The following is a 24,376-nucleotide window of genomic DNA, read 5'->3' on the forward strand; positions in this document are numbered from 1 at the left end:
TGTTTTTCTAATTGATTTTGTTAATGAAATAGACAACCAGCCTTTCTCTTTGTCAGATAAGATTATCATATTCTCAAGCTATGTCAGCAAGAAATGTTTGAAAGAATCAGGAATTATTTTCTTGTTCAGAGCCCTGGTCAGGAGAGATTGCTTATTAATTGAAGCAATCCAACCTTTACCTTTAAGGATCTTATCATGACACTGCACTATACTGAAAATATCTTTCTTGTAGAAGCTTTAACTGGTTTTCATGAGAAAAAAAACATGCTTTAATGAAACTACAAACACTCAGTAATGGTGCTCAAAACCAAAACAGAAGATTAATTTTCCACTGTGGAGCTTTGCATTTTAGCTTTTAAAATTTTGTTACTGCTACAAAGAAGGAATAACCTTAAGAAAATCTTCCCCTCCCAAACAATTTAACACAACACCTTTAGTACAGCTTGGTAAATGTGAACATGCAGATGCTTGTCACCCACCAGGTAGACAACAAGTTAAATAGTCATGATGGATGTTGGCATTAAAACTCAAAGCAGCACAGAGATAAAATTAGAGACGTAGGAGAGAAGAACTGTTCTAATCTTGTTTAAAACAGTGAAGTTCACACCAAGACATATGTAAACCACTTCACTGATGAATAAAATCCTTAAGAAGTATACATTCTGAAACAGGTGTCAAAAAATAAATAAGAAAAAAAGGACAAGAACTCCTCCCCATTTTTGTCTGAGAAACTTGTTTCAGTTAACTTAATGAATGAAAGCCTTGTGATACCCAACTGACTTCACACTGCAGAGCTAACAACTTCCATCTGCAACTGCCAAGCCCACCTGTATGCAGTCACCATTACAAAGAAAAACACGAGCCTGTACTAGGAAAACCGCATACAGCTTACGTTACATCTCTATTCAGAAAGGTATTATGGTAACAGTGAATTTCATATCATTACTTCTGCATGAAACCTAGAAGCTTATCTACACAACACTTGATAATCAAATCCAAATGCTCTCCTATAAAACACTTGCTGACATATTTTATCACCATCAAACACCTTAGCTGTACAAAACAGATGGGAGCAGTAAAAGTGACCATGAACACAAAGGGAAGAACTCCTTATGAAGACGGTAGCACTGAAGGTATAACTACAAATTAATAGTAGGCTTAAAAAAAAAAAACCAAAAAAAAAAACCCAACACATTCAGTATTTCTGAGATCCAGGTACAACCCCAGAGTAGGTCAAATGAAGAGGGGAAGAAGGAAGGATGGGCAGCAGGAACACAGGAGACTTTGCTGTCAACCAAATTCACTCATTAAGTGAAGTGAATACATAGTGCTACTCCATTTTGCAAAGTGACTAAACGTGCCCTTTTGGGGCTTTATGATTAGTCCTTCAATGACTCACTTAAAAAAAAAAAAAGTGCCCAGCTGAAACACAAAGATATTTCCAAACTTCTCAAACTCAGCAGATCTAAAACTCTCAACTGTTTTTCCTTCTCATGCATCATTACTGGAAATGCTGCAGCCATCCCTGTGGGTACACAGCAACTTTCAGAAAGTACTGACTACATCAAGGGAAAAGAAAAACAAAAAATATTTTGATTAATACAGAGAAACAAAATACTACTCTGACTCCTGCAGGGCAGTGCAGTTTACACTGGTTAAAAAACAACAGATGATACAAACAAACAAAACGCAACCAAGTAAATGTACTTAACCACATATACATAAATATTAAGTAAGAGAAGATTGTTCCTACACTATCTTTCAGGCAGACTGTGCAAACAGAGAAAAGAATAAATAGACTGTATGAGGGCAATGGGAGACAGAGATGAGTAAGGATGACAATTGTTTTTTTCTGAAAAAACTTACTCAAACCATCACACATCCAGGAAATAAGCAACATAGTTTGAAGGTGTATTATTTGGGATAAAATAATGAATGCAGGTACTATATAATGGACTATTATTAGGGATAAGCAGTGAGTTAAAAATCCTTGAGTATTTAAAAATATTATTACTGTTTAATTTCCTAATTTGGAGAATAGCCTGTTCTCCCTTGATATTCCTGTTGAAATTACTCTGCAACATAAACCATTTTTGCAATATCTTACAAAACTGTGAGTTTTATTATTATCTTTATTCTTTTAATTTTAAGAAGCAATCACTGCACCATTCCCCCCAAAAAGGGAAAATGTATTCTTCAGTTGACACTATGAACTGCAACATTACTTCACACTGCCAAATGCATCTAATCGTCTGGGAAGACAGCGGAAGCAAAGAAAGCTTTATCTCCAGAACTGAGAGAATCAACTGCAATCTTTAAGATGTCCTTAAGTTACGAGAGCAGTTAAAAAATGCAGCTAAATATAAAATAATGGCAATTGCAAGATCAGAGACATGAACAGCCAATAACAAAGGAATGGTTACTTCAGAAATATAGATGTATTTTATTTACTAAATCTTTAACCAGTGTGAGTGCTGTGAACATGACACAACTAAAAAAGTGTTTTATCTGAATTGTACATATGAATCCAAGGAGTTCAATTCCTTAATTGCTATAAGTGACTAATGTAATCAGCCCCATCCAAAAATAACTTGAGCTCCTATTTCTTCTTTTAGTATACATGGCAGGTAATAAAAGTTTCCTATAGAATTACTATGTTTAAAGGACAAGCTTCTATCAACACTTTATATATAATATATATTTGGAACATTTTGTTTTGACCAAGATAAATGTTTTGTTGAAAATACCATTTCAATTTATAGTGTGCATGTTCTGGCTTCACTATCAAAGACAATTTTGACTTTAAAATGAAGCTTCTGTAAGGAATTTTTACTGAAGAGTATACCTCAATTTTTGAAAAATACCTTCATTCTAGCTGAAGCTAAAAGTACATTTTGATATCCAAGAATCACTTTTGGAAAGGAATTATCATTTCGTGTTAAATCTTTTTAAAATATGATTTTCAGATGTTACTGCTCTGCTACTTTGTGTTTGTAACACCTGTTCAGAGACCACATAACTATAAACATGAAGTTAGGAAGATACAGTTCACTCGCTACAAATTTCTTAAGTATTGAAACAAAGACACAAATTCACACCTGATTCTTCAGGTTACAATCCTGCAAAAAACCGTGCATTTGTTTCACGTTGCAGACTTAGTTGTTTTCCCACATATCAGAATGTTTGTAAGGACTTTTTGTATGGAATTTAAGTATATAAGTATTCTGCATAATCCTTTACTGTCCTCTCTCCCAGTTCTCTTTGTTTTTCTCTTTTTTTCCTGAGATGATAAAAAACATATTTTCTTATTTATCCATCAGACTGTATCAGAAAATGAATTTACTGAACTCATCTATTTGCAAGGTTAACATCAAGAGGAAGCCATCAGTGACAAACACAGCACAGAACTAAGGCTTCCCTGTTAACCTGTGCACCCTCTGCTGGCTGGCGCTTAGGTAAGTGAAAAAGAAAACACGTTTATAAACGCATCCTTCCTATGCATGTAAGTCTCCAAGTACATCTTTCAATCACTACAACTGTTTTTCAAGCCTATTTTCTATGAAATACTGAACACGCAACTTTGTCAACAAACCAAAGATCATTTGTCTCAACACAAAACACACGACAGTACTAGTTACAGTGCTAGTGAAGGTGCCAGGTCCCACTAAGGGACCCTGGAGAACAGACACAGAAACACAAAGACCAGCAGCTTGCACGTTACCCCATTTGGGCCTTTGTAGTAAGGAATAGAATACGAGCTTGTCCCCAGACGCCCAGTTTCTCTGCTGGCCAATGTCGTTGCTGGTGACAATACAGGATACAGCTCTAAAAAAAATTAAGTATCACAAAACTCAGGGAGGCGTTGCGGAGCCCGGAAATACAGAGTTTTAAGCAACCACTCCTCCGCTGCCCACCCGCACCTGGGCACTCACCTCCGGCCCGCTCGGGTCCGTGCCACGGCACCCACAGATGGGACCCGAGAAACGAGTTTCTCCTTTTCACTCTTGTGTCTCTTACAAAACTCCCCTGCCGCTTACAGACAATATCTCGAGTGGAATTCTTCACACCTCCGCATGCCCGTGCGCGCCGCCGAATTTCGCCCCGCAGAACTACAGTACCCGGCGTACCCGCCGCGAGTGGCGAGGCGCTCCGGGCCTCCGCTCCCCGCGCCGCCCGGCCGGTTCCGGTGCGCGCTCCGCGGCCTGGAGGGCTCTTCCGGCCTTTCCCTGCTCCGCTCGGCCGAGATGTGCCCCGCCGCCGCCGGGAAGGCCGCGCCGCGGGCGCCCAACGTGTGCCGCCTGCTCGGCCGCAGGGCCCGCGGGTTCTACGCCCGGGACGCCGGCGTGGCCCTCCGGAAGAACATGGGGCTCCTGAGAACCATCCTGTGCCAGGTAAGGGCGGCGCGGGCGGGACGCGGGTGTCTGGGAAGTCGCTGCGAGCAAGGCTGGGGAGGGAAAATTGATGCAAGAGTGTAGCTAAGAGAGTTAGAAGTGATGATGTGTATTTCATGAGGCTCAGACCTAGAAATGTACGGAGTACTGAAGGAACAGCGGAAGCGCTCGTAGATCTCACGTGCACGTTAGAAATTGCCTCTTATGAGATTTTATATTGCTTCTTTCTTTCCTTAAGATGGTTAATATTGAATTGTAACTTTCTGTGGGCCTCTCAAAGCAAAATAAGGAAATCAGCAGAGGTCTGCAGGTAAACAAACATACCCTTAATGTTTCAGTGACGTTTCTGTTTTAGAAATATAGAAATTATGCCACGTTTTAAGAGCGATTAGTGCTGCTGTGCAGTAGCTGACAGACATGCACTGAAAGCCAGCATGCAGCAGCCAAAGGGCAATTATGGTACAGCTGACTTCTAGCAAACATACTGTCCAATAAAGCAGCCCTTAATGCTGTCAGATGTACAGGCACGTGAGGGCACAGTCCCTCTGACCATATGCAGATGCACTGGTTCCTAGGACTGGAACCTGTGTTAGGGGGATAGAGCTGCTGGTGTCTGCAGTACACACGTATAACTTTATCTATGTGAAGAGATTGTGCCACTTCCGGCTCATGTTGCAAATAACTGTACAGTCTTTCCTACTTTTCAGACCAATCACCAAGTGTAAAAAGGAAGGAATGCTCAGTAAATGCAATTACTTCTGTATAAAAGAATGATATGTGCGTATTTACACAATGGGGGATTTTATCCTTGATTTAAAACTTTTACATTAAAATTGACCGTTCTTATGGAGGCAGGTTAACAACAAAATGTTCATTGCACATGCTGTTCGTAAGCTAGAAAAGAGTTAAATTTACTTTTTAAAAGAGGAAAGTCTTCTCTAGGGAAGTATTTTGTTTAAAAACGAACAAAATAACCCACCACAATCATATAAAAAGAAAGGTTCAGTTAAACTTGGTTATCAAGCTGCAGGAGCTAAGGATTTTCCAAATGCAATTTTTTCACAAGTTTATCACTGTTAAAACCTCTGTCTGTTTCAGGAAAGTACTAAATTCAAGAATGTTTGGACGACTCATTCTGCATCCCCTATTGCTTATGAAAGAGGAAGAATTTACTTAGACAACTACCAGTGCTGTATTAGCAGGTAATACATTTACCATTAAAAGTTGACCTAGCTTACAGTTTTAACACTGTGACTGAGACACATAGCAAACTTGTTCATCTCAGTAGCCCCTGTGAGTTGAGTTGAGTGGAATTTACTTTAGAGTGGATCAGTTCTCTCATACTTTCCTATTCCATGAATGCTGCAGAGGTGCAGCTCAGAAGCAGCAGGAGCAGAGCTGCGGACGAGGGGTCCCGCTCACACCAGTCCTTGTCCTCAACCACTTGGGAAAGAAGGAGTAGGGAATAGGAGAACTGTTCTAAGCCATGGTCAGAACAAAACTGAGACAGTGCAATATGGAACATAAAAGACAAATGTCTTTGAAGGTTTATCTTTGTCTCCGCTTCTCCCTGAAGGGAAAACTGCATACACTCAATAAAGACTTTATGAGATCAGATTTTTAAAAATATATGTACAATATGCTCTGATTTTGTATTATGAAAGGGAACACTGAAAGTGCTTTAGAGGAAGGTTTCAATATTATTCTTAGTTTCTAGAATATGCTTTCTTGTTAATGGGTATTATTAAAGTAAAAACATCACTACTAAGTATACTGGTATTGCCTGCTTTAACAAAAACATAGAAACGATTAGGTTTATGTTGTTACATTATACTACATTTGCTTATAGGGATTACTTTGAGAGGGATTGCAGATAGCATTTACAAAGGAAAATAAAGGCATTTAAATTCTGACTTACCTAAAGAGGTAGGATATATAAAAGTGTATGAAAGTACTTGTTGATAGAAAGTAGTTTATAAAGTAGGCTAATGATTAGCAATCATTTTCCTCCAGCATTGCACAAGAGCCAAGAATACTTTATCAAAAGCCGAAGTGTTCTAAGTCAGAAAGAATAGAAGATGCTTTATTATTGGAATGCCCACTGGTAAGATTACTTTTTACTAGAGCCTTGTTTTGCAAAAACAAATTAACACCTCTCAGAGGAATAGATTTAGAATAGAGAATTCTTTCCCTGTTAACTGATTTTGTCCAAAATGTTTGTGAGTTACGTCATTCAAGGTTTGCAACATATGCTTACTTTGACAGAATGAATGCTTAGAGGTATACTCTAAATTTTTCAACAGTGCTTTTAAATGCTTTTTCATGGACATCTGTGGAAGATATTAAAAGTTGTGCCTGTATGCGTATGCAACTCAACTCTTAATTCCTTACGACATAAATTCTGTTTAAATCATTTATTTATTGTTGAGTTATCAAGAGCAGTAGATAAGAGGGTTTATTTTGTTTGTTTGGGTTTTTTTTCCTGTATGTTAACATTTTATATATAAAAAAGACCAACTGAAGTAACTGTCCACAAGCTATTCTGCTCCTTCTAGTTAATTATCTAATTTCCCTCCTTTCTTCCTTTACATTCATAGATACTCATACATAGATAGTCTTGCTGCAGTATTTAGACTGAAGCTTGTTCTGTTTTCTCTCAAAAAAAGGTAATTTTTAAGAAAAGTTAGTTAATTCAATTAGCCATTTTTCACTGAGCAGTCTAAAGAGAAGGAAAAGTATTTCTTCATTCATGGGTTATTTTGCTTGGCTTGAAATGTCTGATTCACCTGGTGGAATTTTAAACTATACTACTTTGTACTTGGGATCCCTGCTGGGATGTAGTCTGGAACATATATGGAAAGAGAAATGAAAAATACAATCAGAAACTGTGTACTGTTCTTCTTAGTGCCTATGGTATAGTAAAACCATGCAATTTGAATGTATTTTAGTTCAAAATCAAAACTCTGTTCATTGCTGTTATAAATGGATTTCCCATTATACTTCAAACTGACAATCTTTCCCATAGCTGTAAAATCTTGACACATTTGATGTCACGCAGTTACACTTCTAATCCTTTGTCTTCGAGGGATATGTTTTTGTGTTTAATTTTTCTGAAGCAACTAATAGTTGTAATATAATTTGACTGTTTCATAAGAAGAGGTCCTTACAGGTGCTCATATGTGTACTGATTTAACCTGGTTCTAAGCTACAAGAGCTTGGTCTCCTTAGAGTATTTGTAGATAATATTTCCCCTTCTGGAGGGTTTTTGCACTTGTTCACTGTCCACAGAACCTAGGAATACTATTTCAGTATTTGAGATGCCAAAAATAAGCAGTTACTGTTGAGTTACTACTCAGCAATTTATTCTGCAATACTCACAAAATGTTTTCATGAAGACTGACATCAGCTGTATTGATAAGCTGTTATACTTTATTTGTGCAAGGCAAGGAAGTCATGAAAGGAAAATTTTCTAGAAAAAAGTGCAAAAAGTGTGACATCAAACTAATTACATAACATCAGCTGACTGTTTAGTACATTCATGAGCTTATAGATTCTGATGTGATTACAGGAACCTTTCTATGTTTAGTTTTTTGAGGAATATGTATTTATTTCTCTCTTGTTGTTACGTAATGTACTGGTACAAACTTTTTTATGATAACCTTTTTCTTACACAGGGGGAAATGCTACCAAATCCTTCAGACTACAAACCTTCCCTTATAGTCTTAACAGTGCAGAACTGGCTTCTACGTCTCTCTGCTGATAGTGGGGAAATACTGGAAAAAGTGTATCTTGCAGGTTCCTGCTGCAAATTCAGGTATTAAATATTGGCTACAGTTTATATGGCTAACAGTCATTAGTATTAAACTGGAGAAGAGGAATCACGTTTATCTTTCTGCATAGTAAGATGTTCAATTTCTGTGCATTCAGGAAATCTTGTTTTTTTTATTCCTTTGTGAGAGCAACCTCTAGAACAACTAGCCAAAGGACTATAAAAAATATTTTTTAATTGGAGGAAATTTGCTGTAAGTACAGAGCGGGGAAAAAAGAGTGAAAACCCAAGTTTCTCATCAAACTTCACCATGTTTTTCCAGATTTTTCATCAGTGCTGGTGATTGAACGTTATGTAAATAGATTGCCTTGTAACGCTCCCTGCAGATCAGTGAATGCATAGGTTCTGGATGTCTTAGAGTGAAAGACAGCTCGTAAAACCTTAGGAGCCCAATCATACACAGGTCTGTTTGTCTAGCAGTTTTCCTGGAGTATTGCTCCTGCTCTCTGTTTTCTTTACAATCATTTCAGCAACTCAAGTATTGTGGTCTCAAATTTGGTATCAAGTTAAACTAAGAGCCACACAAAAAGAAAACCAAAAACCCAAGAAACAGACTATTGCTGGCTTTCCTCTAATGATTTTATAGCCTTTGATAGTGCAATAGCAACATACCAGCTTTGATCTCTAAGAACTGCAAAGCAAACTTGATAAAACAGAAGAAAGATACATTTAAAGGATAAAGTAAGCAGTTTTTAACTTAGAAACATTCTTCTCCATAGAGTATCCATTTTATTCTTAAAAGCACAGCAGTTACTGCTTCTGGCAAGGTGCACAGTTTTTTGAGTTCTTAATGATCTTCTTTAGACTGAAGAATAAGAAAGCAGTGATTCATTAAGGGAAGGAATAAAAGTAAGACAGTGAATGTTCATACTTTCAGAAGTTTTCTCACAGCTCTATAAGGAATAAGCTGCTACTGGCATCTAGTCCAGTGGCTTATGCATTATTGCAAACAGCAAACAACTTGGGCACCTTTCCCAGATCAGATACTGAATAGTTTGCCTGGACACAGAGATCTGCCTAATTAGAATAATTATATTTTACATGAAATCATGTATTTATTATCAACTGATTTTGCAATGATTAAGATACGTCTTCCATATCACAAATAGGTACCTAAGTTGGGATACTCCTCAAGAGGTAATGGTTGTGAAGTCAGCTCAGAACAAACTCCCTGCAGCAGCACGACAGGTAAGTCTGTTGAAAAACTGTTCTTAAATTTTTACAAAATCTGTCACAAATTTACAATAGATACAGAGACATTATGCTTTGCTACTATGGTAGAAGATGAAGATACCCTACCACCAGTGAATGCCTCAAGTATAATGTATATTCAGTGTTATTTCTTTCCCAGGCAGGTATCCAACAGTCTGTACTATTCCATCTTGCTGTGTTCCAAGTTTTGCCTATGTCATTTATTGGAATGCTAGAAATAAACAAAAAGGTAAGTTTAATCTGTACCGTGGTTGTATGAGAGACATGATTTAGGCAATTGTCCCATGATTTCAGAAGTTGTAATTAATGTTTCAGGACACTACCTTTTTAAATGAGCAGTGATGTTCTTTTAGTGTCTGATGATGCACTGGGGGAAGAATCTTAATTCCAGATGAGAAAATACTGATGAATTGTTACTGGGTTACTACTTGATGTGTTGATTTGTAATTCTTACAGTTGCTGTAATTAAAGGCTAGAGAGGTGTAGAGTGCAGTGTTCTTTTTACCTCTTCATAGAATCACAGAATTGTAGGGGTTGGAAGGGATCTCTAGAGATCAAGTCCAACTCCCCCCCGCCAAAGCAGGCTCCCTGCATCAGGCAGCACAGGCAGGCATCGAGATGGGTCTTGGGTATCTCTAGAGAAGATGGGTATCTCTAGAGAACAACCTCCCCAGGCAGCCTGTCTGGTGCTCTGTCATCCTTAGTAAAGAAATTCTTTTGTATATTGGTGCAGAACTTCCTATGCTCATTTATGGCCATTTCCCCTTGTTCTGTTCCCACAGACCACTGAAAAGAGGTTGGGCATGACCCTTTTCTCCCACACTTAAGATATTTATAAACATTAAGATATTTATAAACATTAATAAGATCCCCTCTCAGTCTTTTCTTAAGGCTTCTTCCACCCAGGATCTTAAGCTTCACCATCTCCTGAGCACTCTTCACTCATAGATGTGCATCTGAAACACTTCTAGTAATACCCTAACATTCTATGTACAGTTAGAAATGATTCAAACTTGTATTATCATAGATAAGAAACAGTAAAATATAAATACATGTCTGTCAGACAAGAGGAAACGACCTTTCTGATGTTGTTTTGTGATGGAAAGCTGGATGGAAATTTTAGTGTTCTGGTTAAAAAAATATTTTAAGTCACAAGTGTTCTAGGTAAATCTTACAAGTGAACAGTATGAACATGCAAAGTCTATCTTCAAAGTTCTGTGAGGCACACCCTCATCTGGGGTCCAGATTTACCAGCTGGTTTTAGCTCATGCTGGGTTTGGCTGCGGCTGGAAAGGGGAAGATGGGGTTTGACCATTTTTTGTTTGGGCCTGTGAAAGTTAAGGGGCACTCTTCTGTTTAAATTTAGCATTTATGACTGGAAAGCACAAATTTTACCAGTATCAAGAGTATTCATTATCTGTTTAAGAATGCCACGTTGGATTCATCATGGTCATAGTAGGCTAAATGTACTAAAAACATACTTTTTCAATTAGGCCTGTCCTGTTTATCAGAGTAACTGCTATTACTAGACATAAGGTCAGGGTAGAATTTGGAATTAAAAAAAAAAAAAAGCGAATGCAATGCTAAGCCTGATAGGGAGTGTAACTGCTACATCATTCTTGAATGCTACAGAATGCAACAGCTTCACTGAGAAGGTACACAACAATAAGTCCAAATTCACACTGGAACTTTTTATCCTTTATGTTAAGGGAAAAAAGAGCTTGGACTGGAAGACAGTAGGACCTAATCTAAAAATTTCAACAGAAAAAAATAATAAATAAAAAGAAGGCTCTCAGGGGTGAATTTATCTTTCAGGACCAAACTGAAAGATATGGGCAAGAATAGGAGTGTTTCAGCTTTTGGGTTTATTTTCTTTAATAGGTTTGAATTGCTTCTTCATATAGCTATTCTGAATTAAAAAAATGAAAACTCTGGTCTTCCAAACATCTCAGTATAAAAACTACCAACTTCATATGCTGTTATTAAATATTAAGAACTAGTTTGTTTGTTGTTGGTTTTTTTTCAGTGGAGATGTTCTAAGGAGTAGCACAAATGAATACTGCATAGTTACTGAAGGGGTAATCGGCTTTTCATGTCTAGTTCAGATTCGGAGAGGATCTGTACTCTGACAGCTGGCTAGTGTAGTTCTTATACAGCTGTACACAGTCACAGAGGCATGATTAGGCTAGTATTTTACCCCGGTGATGGAGAGGTTCTGCAGTCAGTACTTTCAGATTGAACTGTTCGCTGTCCTATTGACTTCCTGTGGGATGCTGGGCAATAAAATCTGTTCACATCTTGTAGTAAATGCGTAACATGATACAAAGATACACTGAAGATTAATTAGAGAATAAGTGTTCTTGTAGAATTTGACTTACCTAACACCAGATGTTACTGCAGTGCAAAGTATTACAGAAACTCAGTAGAACAGATGAGCTACAGACACATTCTTTAACTAAAACTTCACTTGTAGGTTTTGGTCAGAGTCAAAAAGGAACCTGATTACTGAGATTAGATTCTTAATTTTGTATTTTACATTCTTTAAGTTATTTCTTCTTTAATAGATTTTTCTTTTTACAGATATTCGGTAACAATGTGACAGATGTTGCTATTTCTAATGGAATCCTGATTGTAATGTATAGCATGGGTTTGGTCAGGCTCTATAACTTCCAGGCCATCTCTGAACAGGTAACGTGAAATTTTTCATGTAATCCATGCTCTTTTGTGGCAACAAATCATTAATATACTTGTAACACCACATAGGTACATGGGGGTTGTGTCAAAGGACAAAGTTCTTGCCTAAGACTATATACAGTCTGAAGATACAAAAGATGTACTGTCAGAAAATTCTAGTTACACTGGTCACTGGTGGCAAAACATATGAGAACCAGGGTTGGGCAGGTATTCCAATATATGCTAGACCAGAGGGTGCTGCTTTTCATGCACAGTCTATAGTTAGAAAACAAAATGTTATCGTTAGGAAAATGATGGGCATGGAAGATTGTTTGATCTGAAACAGCACTACAGTGAAATATTTAAGTTCACCTTCTGCCAATAAAAAGTCAGATGTTAATTCAAAATAAGAATTTGAGCAGCGTCTAACAAGTTAAGAATGCTGTAGTAATGGAGCATTCAGACAAAAAGCAAGTAAATATGCATTGATAAATCTGAATTGTTCTGCCTTATTTTAGTTCATGGATCAGCCATTTGACTTGGGATGTGAATTCAACTGGAATGGTGAAGTGGGAGTTGTGGGAAAGTATCCATTTGGTCTTCCATGTAACATTAAAATCACAGGTATTTATGATCTTTGTATTATCGTGGCATATGTGGTTTGCTTACGACTTTTTAGCACCAAGAACATTAAAATTACTGTCCTTATGTTGTGCTGTTACTTTATTTCTGGGTTCATTATAGTAAAATCATGCTTTTCTTTACTTTTAATTGCAAGAATTAATTAAATAGCACCCAGCCTGAGCCATTCCATGATTCTGTGACTTACCTAGAAAATTAGTACAGCAAGTAATCTATTTTAAAAACTTTGCAAGAAACATGTGAAGTGGAAACACCTCCTTATTTTTGAGAGAGAGCTGCTCAGGGAAAGAGGAAGGGATTGAACAGTTGTTATTGATGCTTGTGTGTCCACAATTGTTGGAATTGTGCCCATTTCAGAAAGGTTTTTTCCAAAGGAAAGAAGAAATCATATCTTAAAAACAATCCTCATGCCTCAAATCATTAACTTATGAATTCTGCTTTATGTAATGACTTTAATTTCTTTGAAACCTACATTCATCTCTACTGGTGCCTCTGACGTTAGAATTTCATAATAAGAATCTTAATAAATGATCAAAGCCTATGAAACTTTTTCTCTTTAAGAAGTTCTAAAAAGTTCAAGTGAGAGACTTGAGGAAGCGTAAGTTTCACCAAAATCAAATAATACAGGCTTTTTTCCTTTAATTTTTGAAAGTTTCTGTAGTAAGTATTTTATAGGAGGCTGTCCCCATAAAGTGTTTTTTATCTTTATGTTTACAAACAATATTAGATAATAGCATACAAACCAAAACTGATTCACATAAACTTGAGAAAATGCACAAAGATAAAATGCAGAATTAATAGTAAAAGCTTTCAAGTATAATGCAGTGTTTTATCAAAACAGTGACAGGCTACTACAGTTGATGTCTCCTTATTTCTCCTTGTTTTCCTTTCTGTCTGCGAAACCAGAATGTAATGCTATAGTCACTGTGAAAACACTGTGGGAGCTTAGAAAAGAATTCTGTAGTAGATACATTCTCATGTCTTATGAATCAGTATAGTTTTTGGTTTTGATATTTAAAACCATCATGTTGGGGGAGAAATGTTTTTGATCTTGTATTAAATTTAAAAGCGTGTGGTTAGGAAGTTTTGAACTTAGATGAACATTTGCTGTGGCTGCTGTTTGCAGATAGTTGCATTCTTGTGGTTTTGGAGCTGTTTCTCTTGTAAGAATGAAATGGCTGACTGAATCTTCAGTGTAATGTAATGCTTCAGCGAGTGAGATTTTAACAGTTTCAGAGTTTAAACTTGTATTTAGTGTAATCTATCTGTTCAGAATTTTCCTGCTTATTTAGTCCTAGTCTGCCTACAGAAATTGCCAGAAGGGATGGCAGTCCCTTCAAATATGATGCTATTTTTATGGCGCATGAGGTACCCAAGGGGAAGTGTAAAGAGATAAAAACACATGGGTTACTATGTAGCTACCACATCTTTCATAGCTACTGACTGGTAAGAAGTTTATTGTTGGTCACAGTGGAAAGAAAAGGTAACTATAAATCTTCATTATGTCACCTTCTGAAGGCCCAGAATGTAAAATTATAATATGATTGATTATCATAGGATTCAGTAATTTCAGTATAAAAAGCAGAGGAGAGATTTAGCTCACTTTTCTTTTCCACAACAAATTAGAACAAATACATGTTAGTGCTGCCAGGAGCAACTTTATAGCTTATGTTTAGAAGAGACTTGAGAGTTTTAAGGAAATGAAGAAAGAGGCTCAAAGTAGAGAGTGAAACCCTGCACTGGTAGGGGAAGGACTTGGGAATAATGAAACAAAATGTTGAGCAACAAGAGCAAGAGACACATATTAGTGATAGGGAGTTGAGGCAGCAGAGTCACACTACTGCAGAGGCAGCTGCGGTCTTAGAAATTTTTGGCAAATGAGCATAAAAAGAGAAGTGTATCATAGCAGCAGCCTGTACTGCTTAGGATGGCTGTACTATTCAAATAAACATTTAAATCTATCATTCAGTCCATGCAGTAGAATTTTTGATGGGCATTATTATATATTCATTAATTAAAATGAAAAGTCCACTAAGTGAAATGTTACAAGTTTTCTTGACCTATTTTTCATTTTCTGACAGACGTTAATAATTGCAGGTCCTCTGCATGTGCCTCCATCCTCAACATTCCCCACACTTTCTACCTCAGTTTTCATAAACTGTATGCTTCAGTATTTCTCACACAGAGTCTCCCATTTCCTATGTACCAGTACAAAAGACAGCTAAGGAGACAGCTTTTCTCCAGCTCAGGAAAGACTTCATTTCCATAGACAGTAAAGTGATTCCTTTCAGTATAAAGGACTATGTTCTGAGAAACGTGAAGGAAGAAGTGGGAGGCACTATATAATCATAATTGCCGACGTCCTGCAAAATCTTGGCACCATCAGCTATGGTCTGGTTAATTATCTGGACTAAGCAGGGAAAAGACAAGTCACAATTTGGATCAGGCTCTTGGGAAAAAGAAAGTCCAGATGAGAGCCTTTCCCTCCTCACAGTAATTCAGCTTGAGTTTTTATATTCTGCCTGTTTAAATGCCCTTGGTGACTGGACTCCACGTTTTGTCTTTGTTTTTTTTAATACGCATTTCTCTGGACTGTTAAAAAGAACTGTTCTTTCATTTTAAAATCGATGGGAGTCATAGCAGCTGTAGAAGTTGCTTTTATTTAGTTATAAAATTCTATAGAGGCCATTTCTTCTCAAGATGCTTTTCTCATTTAGTAAACAGAATGTATGAATAGCGTGTTACATCTGTCTAATTTATCCCAACTGAACTGAAGATAGAACTAAACTTATTTTGCCATTAGTTACAAGAATTCTTTGATATTTTATTTTATTTATTTTATTTTGTTTATGAAGTCAGCTACAGATTGAATTCACCATGGTCCACACTGTTTTGTAGTATTACACAAAGGAAGATGTAGGTATTTAGTACTGTTTTTCTCAAGAGACTGGTGATCATTCTGACATGCAATCTGATCTCAATTTGATCTGTTCATGTGTATGTTCACTCTCATTCAGATGAGCTGGACTAATTTTAACTGTTTGCTAAGTCTTTCCTCATCCAGCTCATTTGGAATGAATTAAGTCAAAGATATCAGGAGAGCAGTTCAGCATGAAGATCTGAGAGCTCAGTAACCTTCCTCAGGGAATTCCAGATGTGTGCCTGGATGCTAGGTGAGGAAGTGTTGCTGGTGCTAGAAGAATTTTAACAGCCAATATATTTCCACTTGTCTTCAAAAGTTCTGAAGAATTAACAGCTTTATGGTAATTTAGACTTGTAAGGATCAATAGAATTATTACTGTTCTTCTACTAATGGTCTTAACATTACCCCATGTTTGCAGATACCCCACCTTTGCTATTTGAAGCATCTTCTCTGGAGAATGCATTTCAAATTGGAGGCTTTCCTTGGCATTATATCATCACACCTAACAAGAAAAAACATAGAGGAGTCTTCTATATTTGTTCTCTGAAAGACAATGCTTTGGTAATATATTCAGATGGTAGCTTCTCTGAAATAAATACGTATCATGTTTGTCCTCATCTCTCCTGAGCAATGCTGGAGGTAACAAAGTCTTCATTTCCCAGTGTGGTGCTTTCACAGGGATCACCCTACAGTGTTCTGTCATCCAGTGAAGTCATGTTTTCTTCTGAATTAGTATTGCTTTTGATATTTCCTTCACTGCAGTATAGTCGTAGCACTGCCGCTGCTACATAGCATTGGATTCCCAGCTTAGAAGTACAGAGATGAGCAGATTCTCATACGTGATTCCTTGTGTGGTAACATCTTAATGCACTTTCAACAGCTCAGCCTACCAATTGGCATTTTAAGAAATTGCTGAATAAACTTGCTTAATGTTTGTGGTTTACCCTTGATTTGTATGTTCTCTCTGGAAAGAATTTTTTACTCAGCTTAATCCAGCATCCCTATTTTTTTACTCAGCTTAATCTGTCATCTCTATTTTTTTTTCTTTTATGTGCTATTCATCATATATTCTTTTATGCGAGATCACCATCTCAAGTTTTATTTTGGGTCTCCATTTGACTTGATGATATTTATATAACCGTTTCTGGCCACTTGAGGATTCTTTACTAAAAAACTTCTCATCTGTGAATGTTCTTATCTCTTCTGTTAGCTTGATCAAATTGGTGATCCTCATCTCTTAGCTTCAGAACATCATTCACAGCCACAGCTGAAGATCAGCTTAGATTCAAAGGGACTTGAGCAAACCTTTCCCATCTAGTTTTTTTCTGTATGGGTTTGTGCATTTGAAAATTGGAATGATTAGTCAGCTAAATTTAACAACAAAATCACCTGCCAGAATTTCAGGATTCTGATCCATGTGTATCATTTGCATCTGAAATCACAAGCTACCCAAGGCTTACACACTCCACAAATATTTGTGCACAGGAGAGGCTGAACCTGAGGTTTGAGGCACAAGTTGGAGTTTGTGTTACTATGTTTCTGATGTCTTCTCAGATTATTGGAATTGTTCAAGGGTTTACAGGTTAAACTTTCATTTTGCATTGTTTTAGGAGAGGCTGGACATATAATCACAGTACAAAGTCAGGGCCTATTGTAAATTTAAAGAAAAGTTGAAACAGTTCCATGGAGTATCCTTGAGAATTAGAACTATTGGAGTCTTTATTCATTTATTTATTTGTTACTTTGTTCCTCTGCCATCTTTTCTGGTCATGTTTGTCAGAGTAATATTTATAAACGTTCAGAGGTATGTGGAGAAGAGCAGAGTATTTCCTCTCTACTTAGATCTGTGAGGCTTAAAGTATACTAATATTCTAAGCCTTTCCTTCCTTCTTCAGGCAAAAAATGGCATACAAGATATGAAATGCTGTTCACTGGAACCTGATTGGATATATTTCCATCCAGATATGTCGGGCAGAATAATCCATGTGGGACCAAATTTGATAAAGTATGAGTCTTTTTTTTTCCCCTCAGATCTTGTTTTCATTAGGCAGAAAGCTGCATAACTGCATAAATTCAGTAGTTTGATATTTGTGGGTCAAAACACTGTCATCGGTTCCTAGAAACTGGAAAAGTTATGAATTTGTCAGAATCTGGAGCCCTGGTAGGAAACATCTGGAGATTTCTACATGATGCATGTGTTCATTGGCAGGCAATAGTAGAATGAAAAAAAAATTCAGGACAACGGCGTTAAAGTTTCTGTGATAGACAAATTACAAAAATAAATTATTTAAATTTCAGTAGTTTCTGATTTAAATATAGCTGATCTTTTAGGTTAAAAATATAGAAGTATTGAAGTAAATGGATATGAATGTATACTCATGTTGTGATTTTTGTCTCTTTGGTAGAGTCTTGAAACTTAAGGAAGTTGAAAACACAGATCAAATAGAAATTGCAGAAGACTTTCTAATCACGGCCAACAGAGAAAACTGTGTGAGTTTGAAAGGAATTTCTAATATCTGAGATGACAGTGCATAATTTTGAGCAATCAAGAGGTGTTCTGGGAATGTATATGAGCAATCACTGTGTTTTATGGGTATAACTCAAAGCTCTTTGAAAGACACTCCTTGTTTTCATTGGTCTTTTTACAGCTATATGAAATCTTGAAAACAAGTGACATTTTCAGGATGATTTTCTGAATCCTCAAGCTGTTTCTTAAGTTCTCTGCAATCTTTATGGTGTGCAATATAACTATCAGTGATGTAAAACATACAAGACAGTGGCAGATTTCCTTCAAATGAAGGTGCTACACAGGATAATTTTGTTTATGCTTGACTAAGTTGACTATACAAATACTAGAAATGGTTCAAATCTCACAACTTATGGGGTAAGTCTTTGTAAGACAACATAGACAGTACATTCCTTCAGAAAGTTTGACTTTTCCTTGCTGCATATACGTGAATACCTCATGACAATTTTAGTGTTCATGTAACCCTTGGAGAGCCAACTCATATGGAGTAAAATAGCAGCTAACAGCTCAGCAAAAAATAAATAAATAAATAAAAGAAAAAGATGGATGAGTACTCGTTTTGCTCACTTGGTGAGTTGAACTGGAACTGAAACAGAGGGTCAGAAGGGTGGAAAAATGTAGAACCAATGGCTAGGGGATGATATGGACCTCTGGTTAAAATGAGCTGTTAAATCACCTTCAGCGTTTCATGAAATCTTTTAGAGTGCTTTTATGGTTTTTCTGTCACAAATGTCAAAAACAGTTTTACATAATGCTATGTCAATTTCCTTCAGCATATACAATTTATATAAATGAAGGCTTTTTTATCGTTTATGAGTACTGTAAAGTCTATAATAGTCAGTGATACCGATTTTGAAGCTTTCTTAGAAGTCTGTATATTAAAAAGCTATACTCAGGAGTAAAATTTCTATTAAATTCAGAAAGAATAAGCTTTGTCATCTAATGGATTGCCTTCAATTATTTAGGAGTAGAGTAGACAAATTTCTGTTGGAATAAAAGACAAGAAATTGGAGTTGTTTAATCCTGTCTGCTCTGCTTTTTACTTTTGACTTCCACTAAGCTATTGATAACCCCAGTTTTGAATGTTTCTGGCATTACTGATACCCAGTGAAAGCAGCTGTGGTGGTTCAAGATGCTACTTTGTCCATCTCCTGGAATTAAGAAGCAAGCCATTGACTTAGCTGTCTTCATTCTCATTCCAACATTTTGGCTCAAGTAATTTCTGTTCTAAAAAAAAAAAAAAGAAAAAATGGTAGTGGAGAAACTTAGCCACCTGCACAGGAATGAGAACCTGTAAATGAGTAACATCAGTTGTACCTCACCTAAACCACCAATTTCATAAGCCCTGAAAAAGAACAGATGGCAGCGATATGGATATGTATTGCTAATGAATAAAACAAGATTCCAGAGTATGAAGCAAGGTCAGAAAACAGAAGGGATTAATTAGATATGTTGTCAAATACATATGATGAAACTATAGTGCTCTGAAGTTCAGGGCCATTTTTTCCTTTTTCTCCAAAGGTGAACAGCTCTGTTACCGTAACATCTTCTGGTCGAGTGGTGAAAAAGCGTCTTAACTTGCTGGATGATGACCCAGAACAAGAGGTAACTGATGTAGTGAGTTTGGATTAAAGAAGTTTAGCAAGGCAGAAGTCATTCCAGTTACAGGTGCAGTACCTGTAACCATTAGCTGTGTTAAGCTTTTAATTCTTAATGCATCTTCTGTGGCTGTCTTTGTCTTAACTTCTAGATAGCTCCTCTCCCTATCCTCGTACTCTTCCTCACGGTTGGTGTTTGTTCTCTGGATGGACTTTTTTTTTTTTTTAAGAACTAAGCTTACACCCAGTGACACCGTCATAACTCAGTGTTACTACAGTGGCACAGAAATGCAGTGTTAATGTGAAAAATCGTTACTCTTCTCTCCATTCAAATATTTCCTTTAAATATTTCTTCCATAGCATAAACAATGACTAGAGGAACCTAATAGGAATATCTAAACTATATTTTCTGTCTGCCATTTTGATTAGATTGCAGGATAAAGTAATGTTTTAAAGGTACTGCTTCTTGAGACTGAAAATAGCACATGGTATGTGCTTTAAGAGTACAACAATAATAATACAGCAATAATAAGTACAACAGTTAAAGTTCATCAGTTTCTGGAAGTCATTTCTTTTAGGTTTTTTGTTGTTGTTGTTTTCCTGAGGAAATAGATTTTAACATGAGAAAAACACAGGACAGTCCTTATACATATAATCCTTCTGGTGTGTAGTTCATTTCTAATCACCTTTTTTAACAGTATAAAAATTAGAGTCTGCATACTCTGTTTTCTCCCACTTTATTTGTGATAGCATTAAATATTTCTCCACTGTGGAAGAAAAAAACTTGCTTGAATTTAAAGAAGAGAAAAATCATATAGTTTAAGCAGTAAAAGAAATATGTTTCTAGGTCCGTGGCAGTGAGAAAGAGGTAACTATGGCAGCTCACATTCTTCACCTTTTGGTCTCAGTTATTCATTGACACATTATCTGTGGAGTGAGAGAGCTGTGAACAGATTATAAAGGTGTTCACGTGAATGGAATTACCCTAATACAGCCATTCTTTCAAAACCAGTAATGATTTTAAGCAATACTGTCTCTAATATTTGCTTCAACATAGGGCATGGAGTTCAAATTGTACATTTCTTCAGTAATTTTCAAAGTAATTTTTCTATTTATCCTATCAACATAAAATGCATCTACTTGCACTGTTCAGAACATCACTTTCTTCTCTTCCTGTCTTAAGGAATATCCCCAACATAAGTTAGACACCTTGTGCTGGGAAAGATGCTATTTGGCTGTCAGGCTGACAAAGTTTTCTTTATGATGCCAGAAGACTTCCCAGTTCTTCAGGGAATGTGACATTGTTTCATACGTAAACTTAACTTTGTTTTTCCTAAGACATTCAAAATTGTAGACTATGAAGATGAATTGGATTTGTTATCCACTGTGGCAGTTACTGAAATAGGAGCTGATGGAAGAGCTCGCCTTGATTTACGCTGTAATGAACATGGGATTCTACTTAAGAGCATTCCACTACTGGAATCCTGGGATGTGGTGAGAAGCATTCCTTTTTTGTGTGTGGTTGTTTACACTAACATTTTCCATTACCTAATACCAATCATTTGGCATTATTTTTTTGTTCAGATTCAAAGTAGATAGATAAACTGCATTGCCAAGTGTCACGGATGAAATTTGTACTAAATAACAATCACGACTCAAGAAATTTAAGTCTTCCATCAGACAGTAGTTCATTCATCAGAAAATCTTAATTATTTGAGATCTTTTTTTTTTTTTTTTGTTATTAGCATCTTTGTTTCTTCAGTTCTTTCTGAAGTAGTTAACAACTTCAGTACTCTCACTGTCTGGACAGTTACATCAGCTTAACTTCACACCTTGTAAATAGTCTCCTTAACTGAACTGTAACTACTCATGCAAAGAATTAAGCATGGACCCCACTGTGTGTGTATTTGGAAAGATGCAATGGGCAGTTCATGTAGCCCAAGTTTAGTTACCTTAGATGGTCTGAGTTACTCAGCACCTTTGGTGCCTCTTATAATTGCCTGTATAGGCAACTTACATGCTTTAAATTGTGCTTAGATTCCCAAAAATAGGTACACAGAATACTTTTAAAACTTTAAAACTCCATCTTTTCTCTGGAAGGGGAGACAGTGTGTCCACACAAATTTCCTGTCTGATCAGGGAAGTAAACAATGCTATGTACATATACATATATATACTCCTCTCTCCCCTCCTTCCCCCAAAGAAGATAGTATAGCTATGATACTATTATCAAGCTATGGAAATTGAGACTGTAACCAGAATTATTTTTCTCATTTCAGACTTACAGTCATGAAGTTTACTTTGACAGAGATATTGTATTACACATAGAACAGAAGCCTAACTGGAGGTTCAGTTGTTACGTTTACCAAATGGTCTGTGATACTGCAAAAGAAGATGAATGTTCAAGCCACAAAAGAAAAGAAAAAGTGTCTTGTAAAAAAAGTGGGAGAATTTTTGAATATATTTAAGACATAACAACTACAGAGACTTCAATTTTTAAGGACTTCATATGTATTAATTAGTCAGCTACTGCTTTCCAGTTGGTGTTTATTATTTTGTACTGTTATACAAAGTTTTACTTTTTATCCTTTTCTCACTAATATTGTACTCCTGTCTGTAGTCCATAACGGTTTATTCATGTTCATTAATGCTGGATACAGCATTTCTTGGTTTGCTTCAGCAACTGCATTGTAATACTGAACATCAAGGAGAAAGTTGCAGACTTACTGATCATCTACCATCTGCTGCATTCTATCTTACATAGTTTTACCTATGCAACTTTAATACAAGCTATTAGCCAAACAAAATGTGAAAAGCTGTATAAAAAATTTTATGTGTAGGACAAATGGCAGTCATCATTACACAAAACCAACAGGAGGATTTTTTCTGATATACAAAACCATTTGGGTTTTCTAGTTATTTGTTTTGGTTTGAAGAGAAATACTAATAAATTATGTATGTTCACTGCCTTTGTTGTTTATTTATTTTACATGTATATATGAAAAAGGCACTTCTCTGAGTTTCCCCATGCCAAATTTCACAAATTGTTCAGTCTGTGTCAAAGCTACACTCAGCCTGATCACTGCATGCAGCCTATCTGATACATGGGAATTCCATGCGGTGTATCATTAAAAATACAAGTGAACAAGCAAGAAACAATCCACAAGCTCCCAACCCACTTCATGATCATAAAGAGAACAATGCAAATGACCAAATGTGAGCCAAAGACACTTCCAGTAGTAGTGTTGCTTTAGGAGAGATGACCAACATCTGATTTCTCTCCACTACCACTGCTGTCATGTTCATTTCATGAGCATGATCACTCCAATCCCAACTATTTATTTTGCTGGCAACCTTTACTATTGAAGTGTTCATTATTCCAGCTGATGCAATAGGGAAGAGCTTTATATATAGAAACAGCATTTGCAAGATTATATATATAGTGTAGTACAAAATAAAAAGTCAAATAAAACTGTGGAAAGAAAATACAAAATAATAGACAAAAAGGTGATGCAAGAAGGTAATGAAACAACAGTACAAATTAAGAACAGCAGCAGTGCACTACTTATACCCTACCTCCAATTCATTTTCATCTAATATCTAGGAAAAAGGCATCTGTCCATTATGCTACTATGCAAATAACAGGGAGATGGAAGAGCAGAAACTACTACAAATCTATAGGATCTGGTGCTTAGGCAGAAATTTCTATTCTGAGTGTGTATACTTTAATTATTTATAACTAAATTCCTTTCATCAGAAATCTGTCACCTCAGTCAACAATGACAAAACTACTTTACCATGAACAAGAAAATTCTATAGCCCAGCTGAAAAGTAAGGTTGCAAAGAGGACAAGTGTTTGTCAGATAGTCCAAAGACCAATAGTAAAGGAAAACAGAGGTGCATTAGTATTTAAACCAGAGGACACTCTGCTGTGTGCTCTCTGTTGTACTCTTACAGACAAGAAGTTGAATGCTTGGGGAAGAATGGCACAGAGCTGTTTTTCACAATACTTTAAGTCTCTTCTCCATCACTATTCTGATATATGCAAATTATTTCATATTCTTATTACTGGGAAGTCATAAGTCAGGATATTTATTAATAAAAGCTGCTACATGAAAGCAAGCTGATGAGGCTAAAAAGATACTTAGTAAGGAGAAGTACAGTTTCCAGATGGTCATGAATCATCTGTGGTCAGAGAAGATAGAGGGAAGCAGGAGCACTGAGGCTATTCAAAAGCTGATTTCAAAAAGGCACAGTAGCCATTTTGCTAGTCTTCAGAAGTTACTTTGCAATCTTGAAAAAAATATTTCAGATAGAAGTGGTGACAGCAAAAGCAGGAGCTTTCCCTGATTTGGATATAGCAGAACATTTTTATGGAAGATGTGCAGTTAATGATTATACAAACCCCATCACCATTTCTGACATTTTAATGACATACTTAGTTTTCCGTATCGGTATTTCATGCTCATTTCTGTTTGGATTATTAAAACAGTTCTTTCCAGAGCAATGCATTTAAACTTCACTAGAACATTGCTTATTAAATAGCACAGGTGCCATTCACAAAGATCACCTCTATAAACT

At 36.5% G+C, this 24,376-nt stretch overlaps 2 protein-coding genes across 4 annotated transcripts in view; one reads left to right on the forward strand and one right to left on the reverse strand.

Moving 5' to 3' along the window:
• The window catches only part of METTL8 (methyltransferase 8, tRNA N3-cytidine), a 33,027-nt gene extending 23,418 nt beyond the window's left edge, over nucleotides 1–9,609 (reverse strand). The window contains exon 1 of one of the 3 annotated variants that reach the window (XM_065750659.1): nucleotides 9,520–9,609. Coding sequence is in view for 1 of the 3 variants with exons in the window: in XM_065750660.1 (XP_065606732.1) it covers nucleotides 3,722–3,726 (5 nt within the window). In the remaining 2 variants the exon portion in view is untranslated. Of the gene's footprint in view, nucleotides 1–3,721; nucleotides 3,737–4,118; nucleotides 4,232–9,519 lie in introns of those variants that run through there. The other 2 variants (XM_065750661.1, XM_065750660.1) reach the window with 2 other exon arrangements.
• On the forward strand, nucleotides 4,221–22,284 carry DCAF17 (DDB1 and CUL4 associated factor 17). The gene is made up of 14 exons (XM_065750662.1): nucleotides 4,221–4,391; nucleotides 5,490–5,593; nucleotides 6,405–6,495; nucleotides 8,066–8,205; nucleotides 9,330–9,408; nucleotides 9,572–9,661; nucleotides 12,013–12,120; nucleotides 12,624–12,729; nucleotides 16,089–16,231; nucleotides 17,566–17,675; nucleotides 18,076–18,160; nucleotides 19,719–19,802; nucleotides 21,134–21,289; nucleotides 22,075–22,284. Exons 1-14 carry the CDS (start codon nucleotides 4,245–4,247, stop codon nucleotides 22,261–22,263), a joined length of 1,632 nt encoding a protein of 543 aa, XP_065606734.1. The 5' UTR covers nucleotides 4,221–4,244; the 3' UTR covers nucleotides 22,264–22,284.
• The last annotated feature ends 2,092 nt before the right edge of the window (nucleotides 22,285–24,376 follow it).

Source organism: Cyrtonyx montezumae, unplaced genomic scaffold (assembly GCF_038088225.1).
Source record: "Cyrtonyx montezumae isolate F1298 unplaced genomic scaffold, pur_monq_1.0 scaffold_7, whole genome shotgun sequence".
Taxonomy (NCBI): domain Eukaryota; kingdom Metazoa; phylum Chordata; class Aves; order Galliformes; family Odontophoridae; genus Cyrtonyx; species Cyrtonyx montezumae.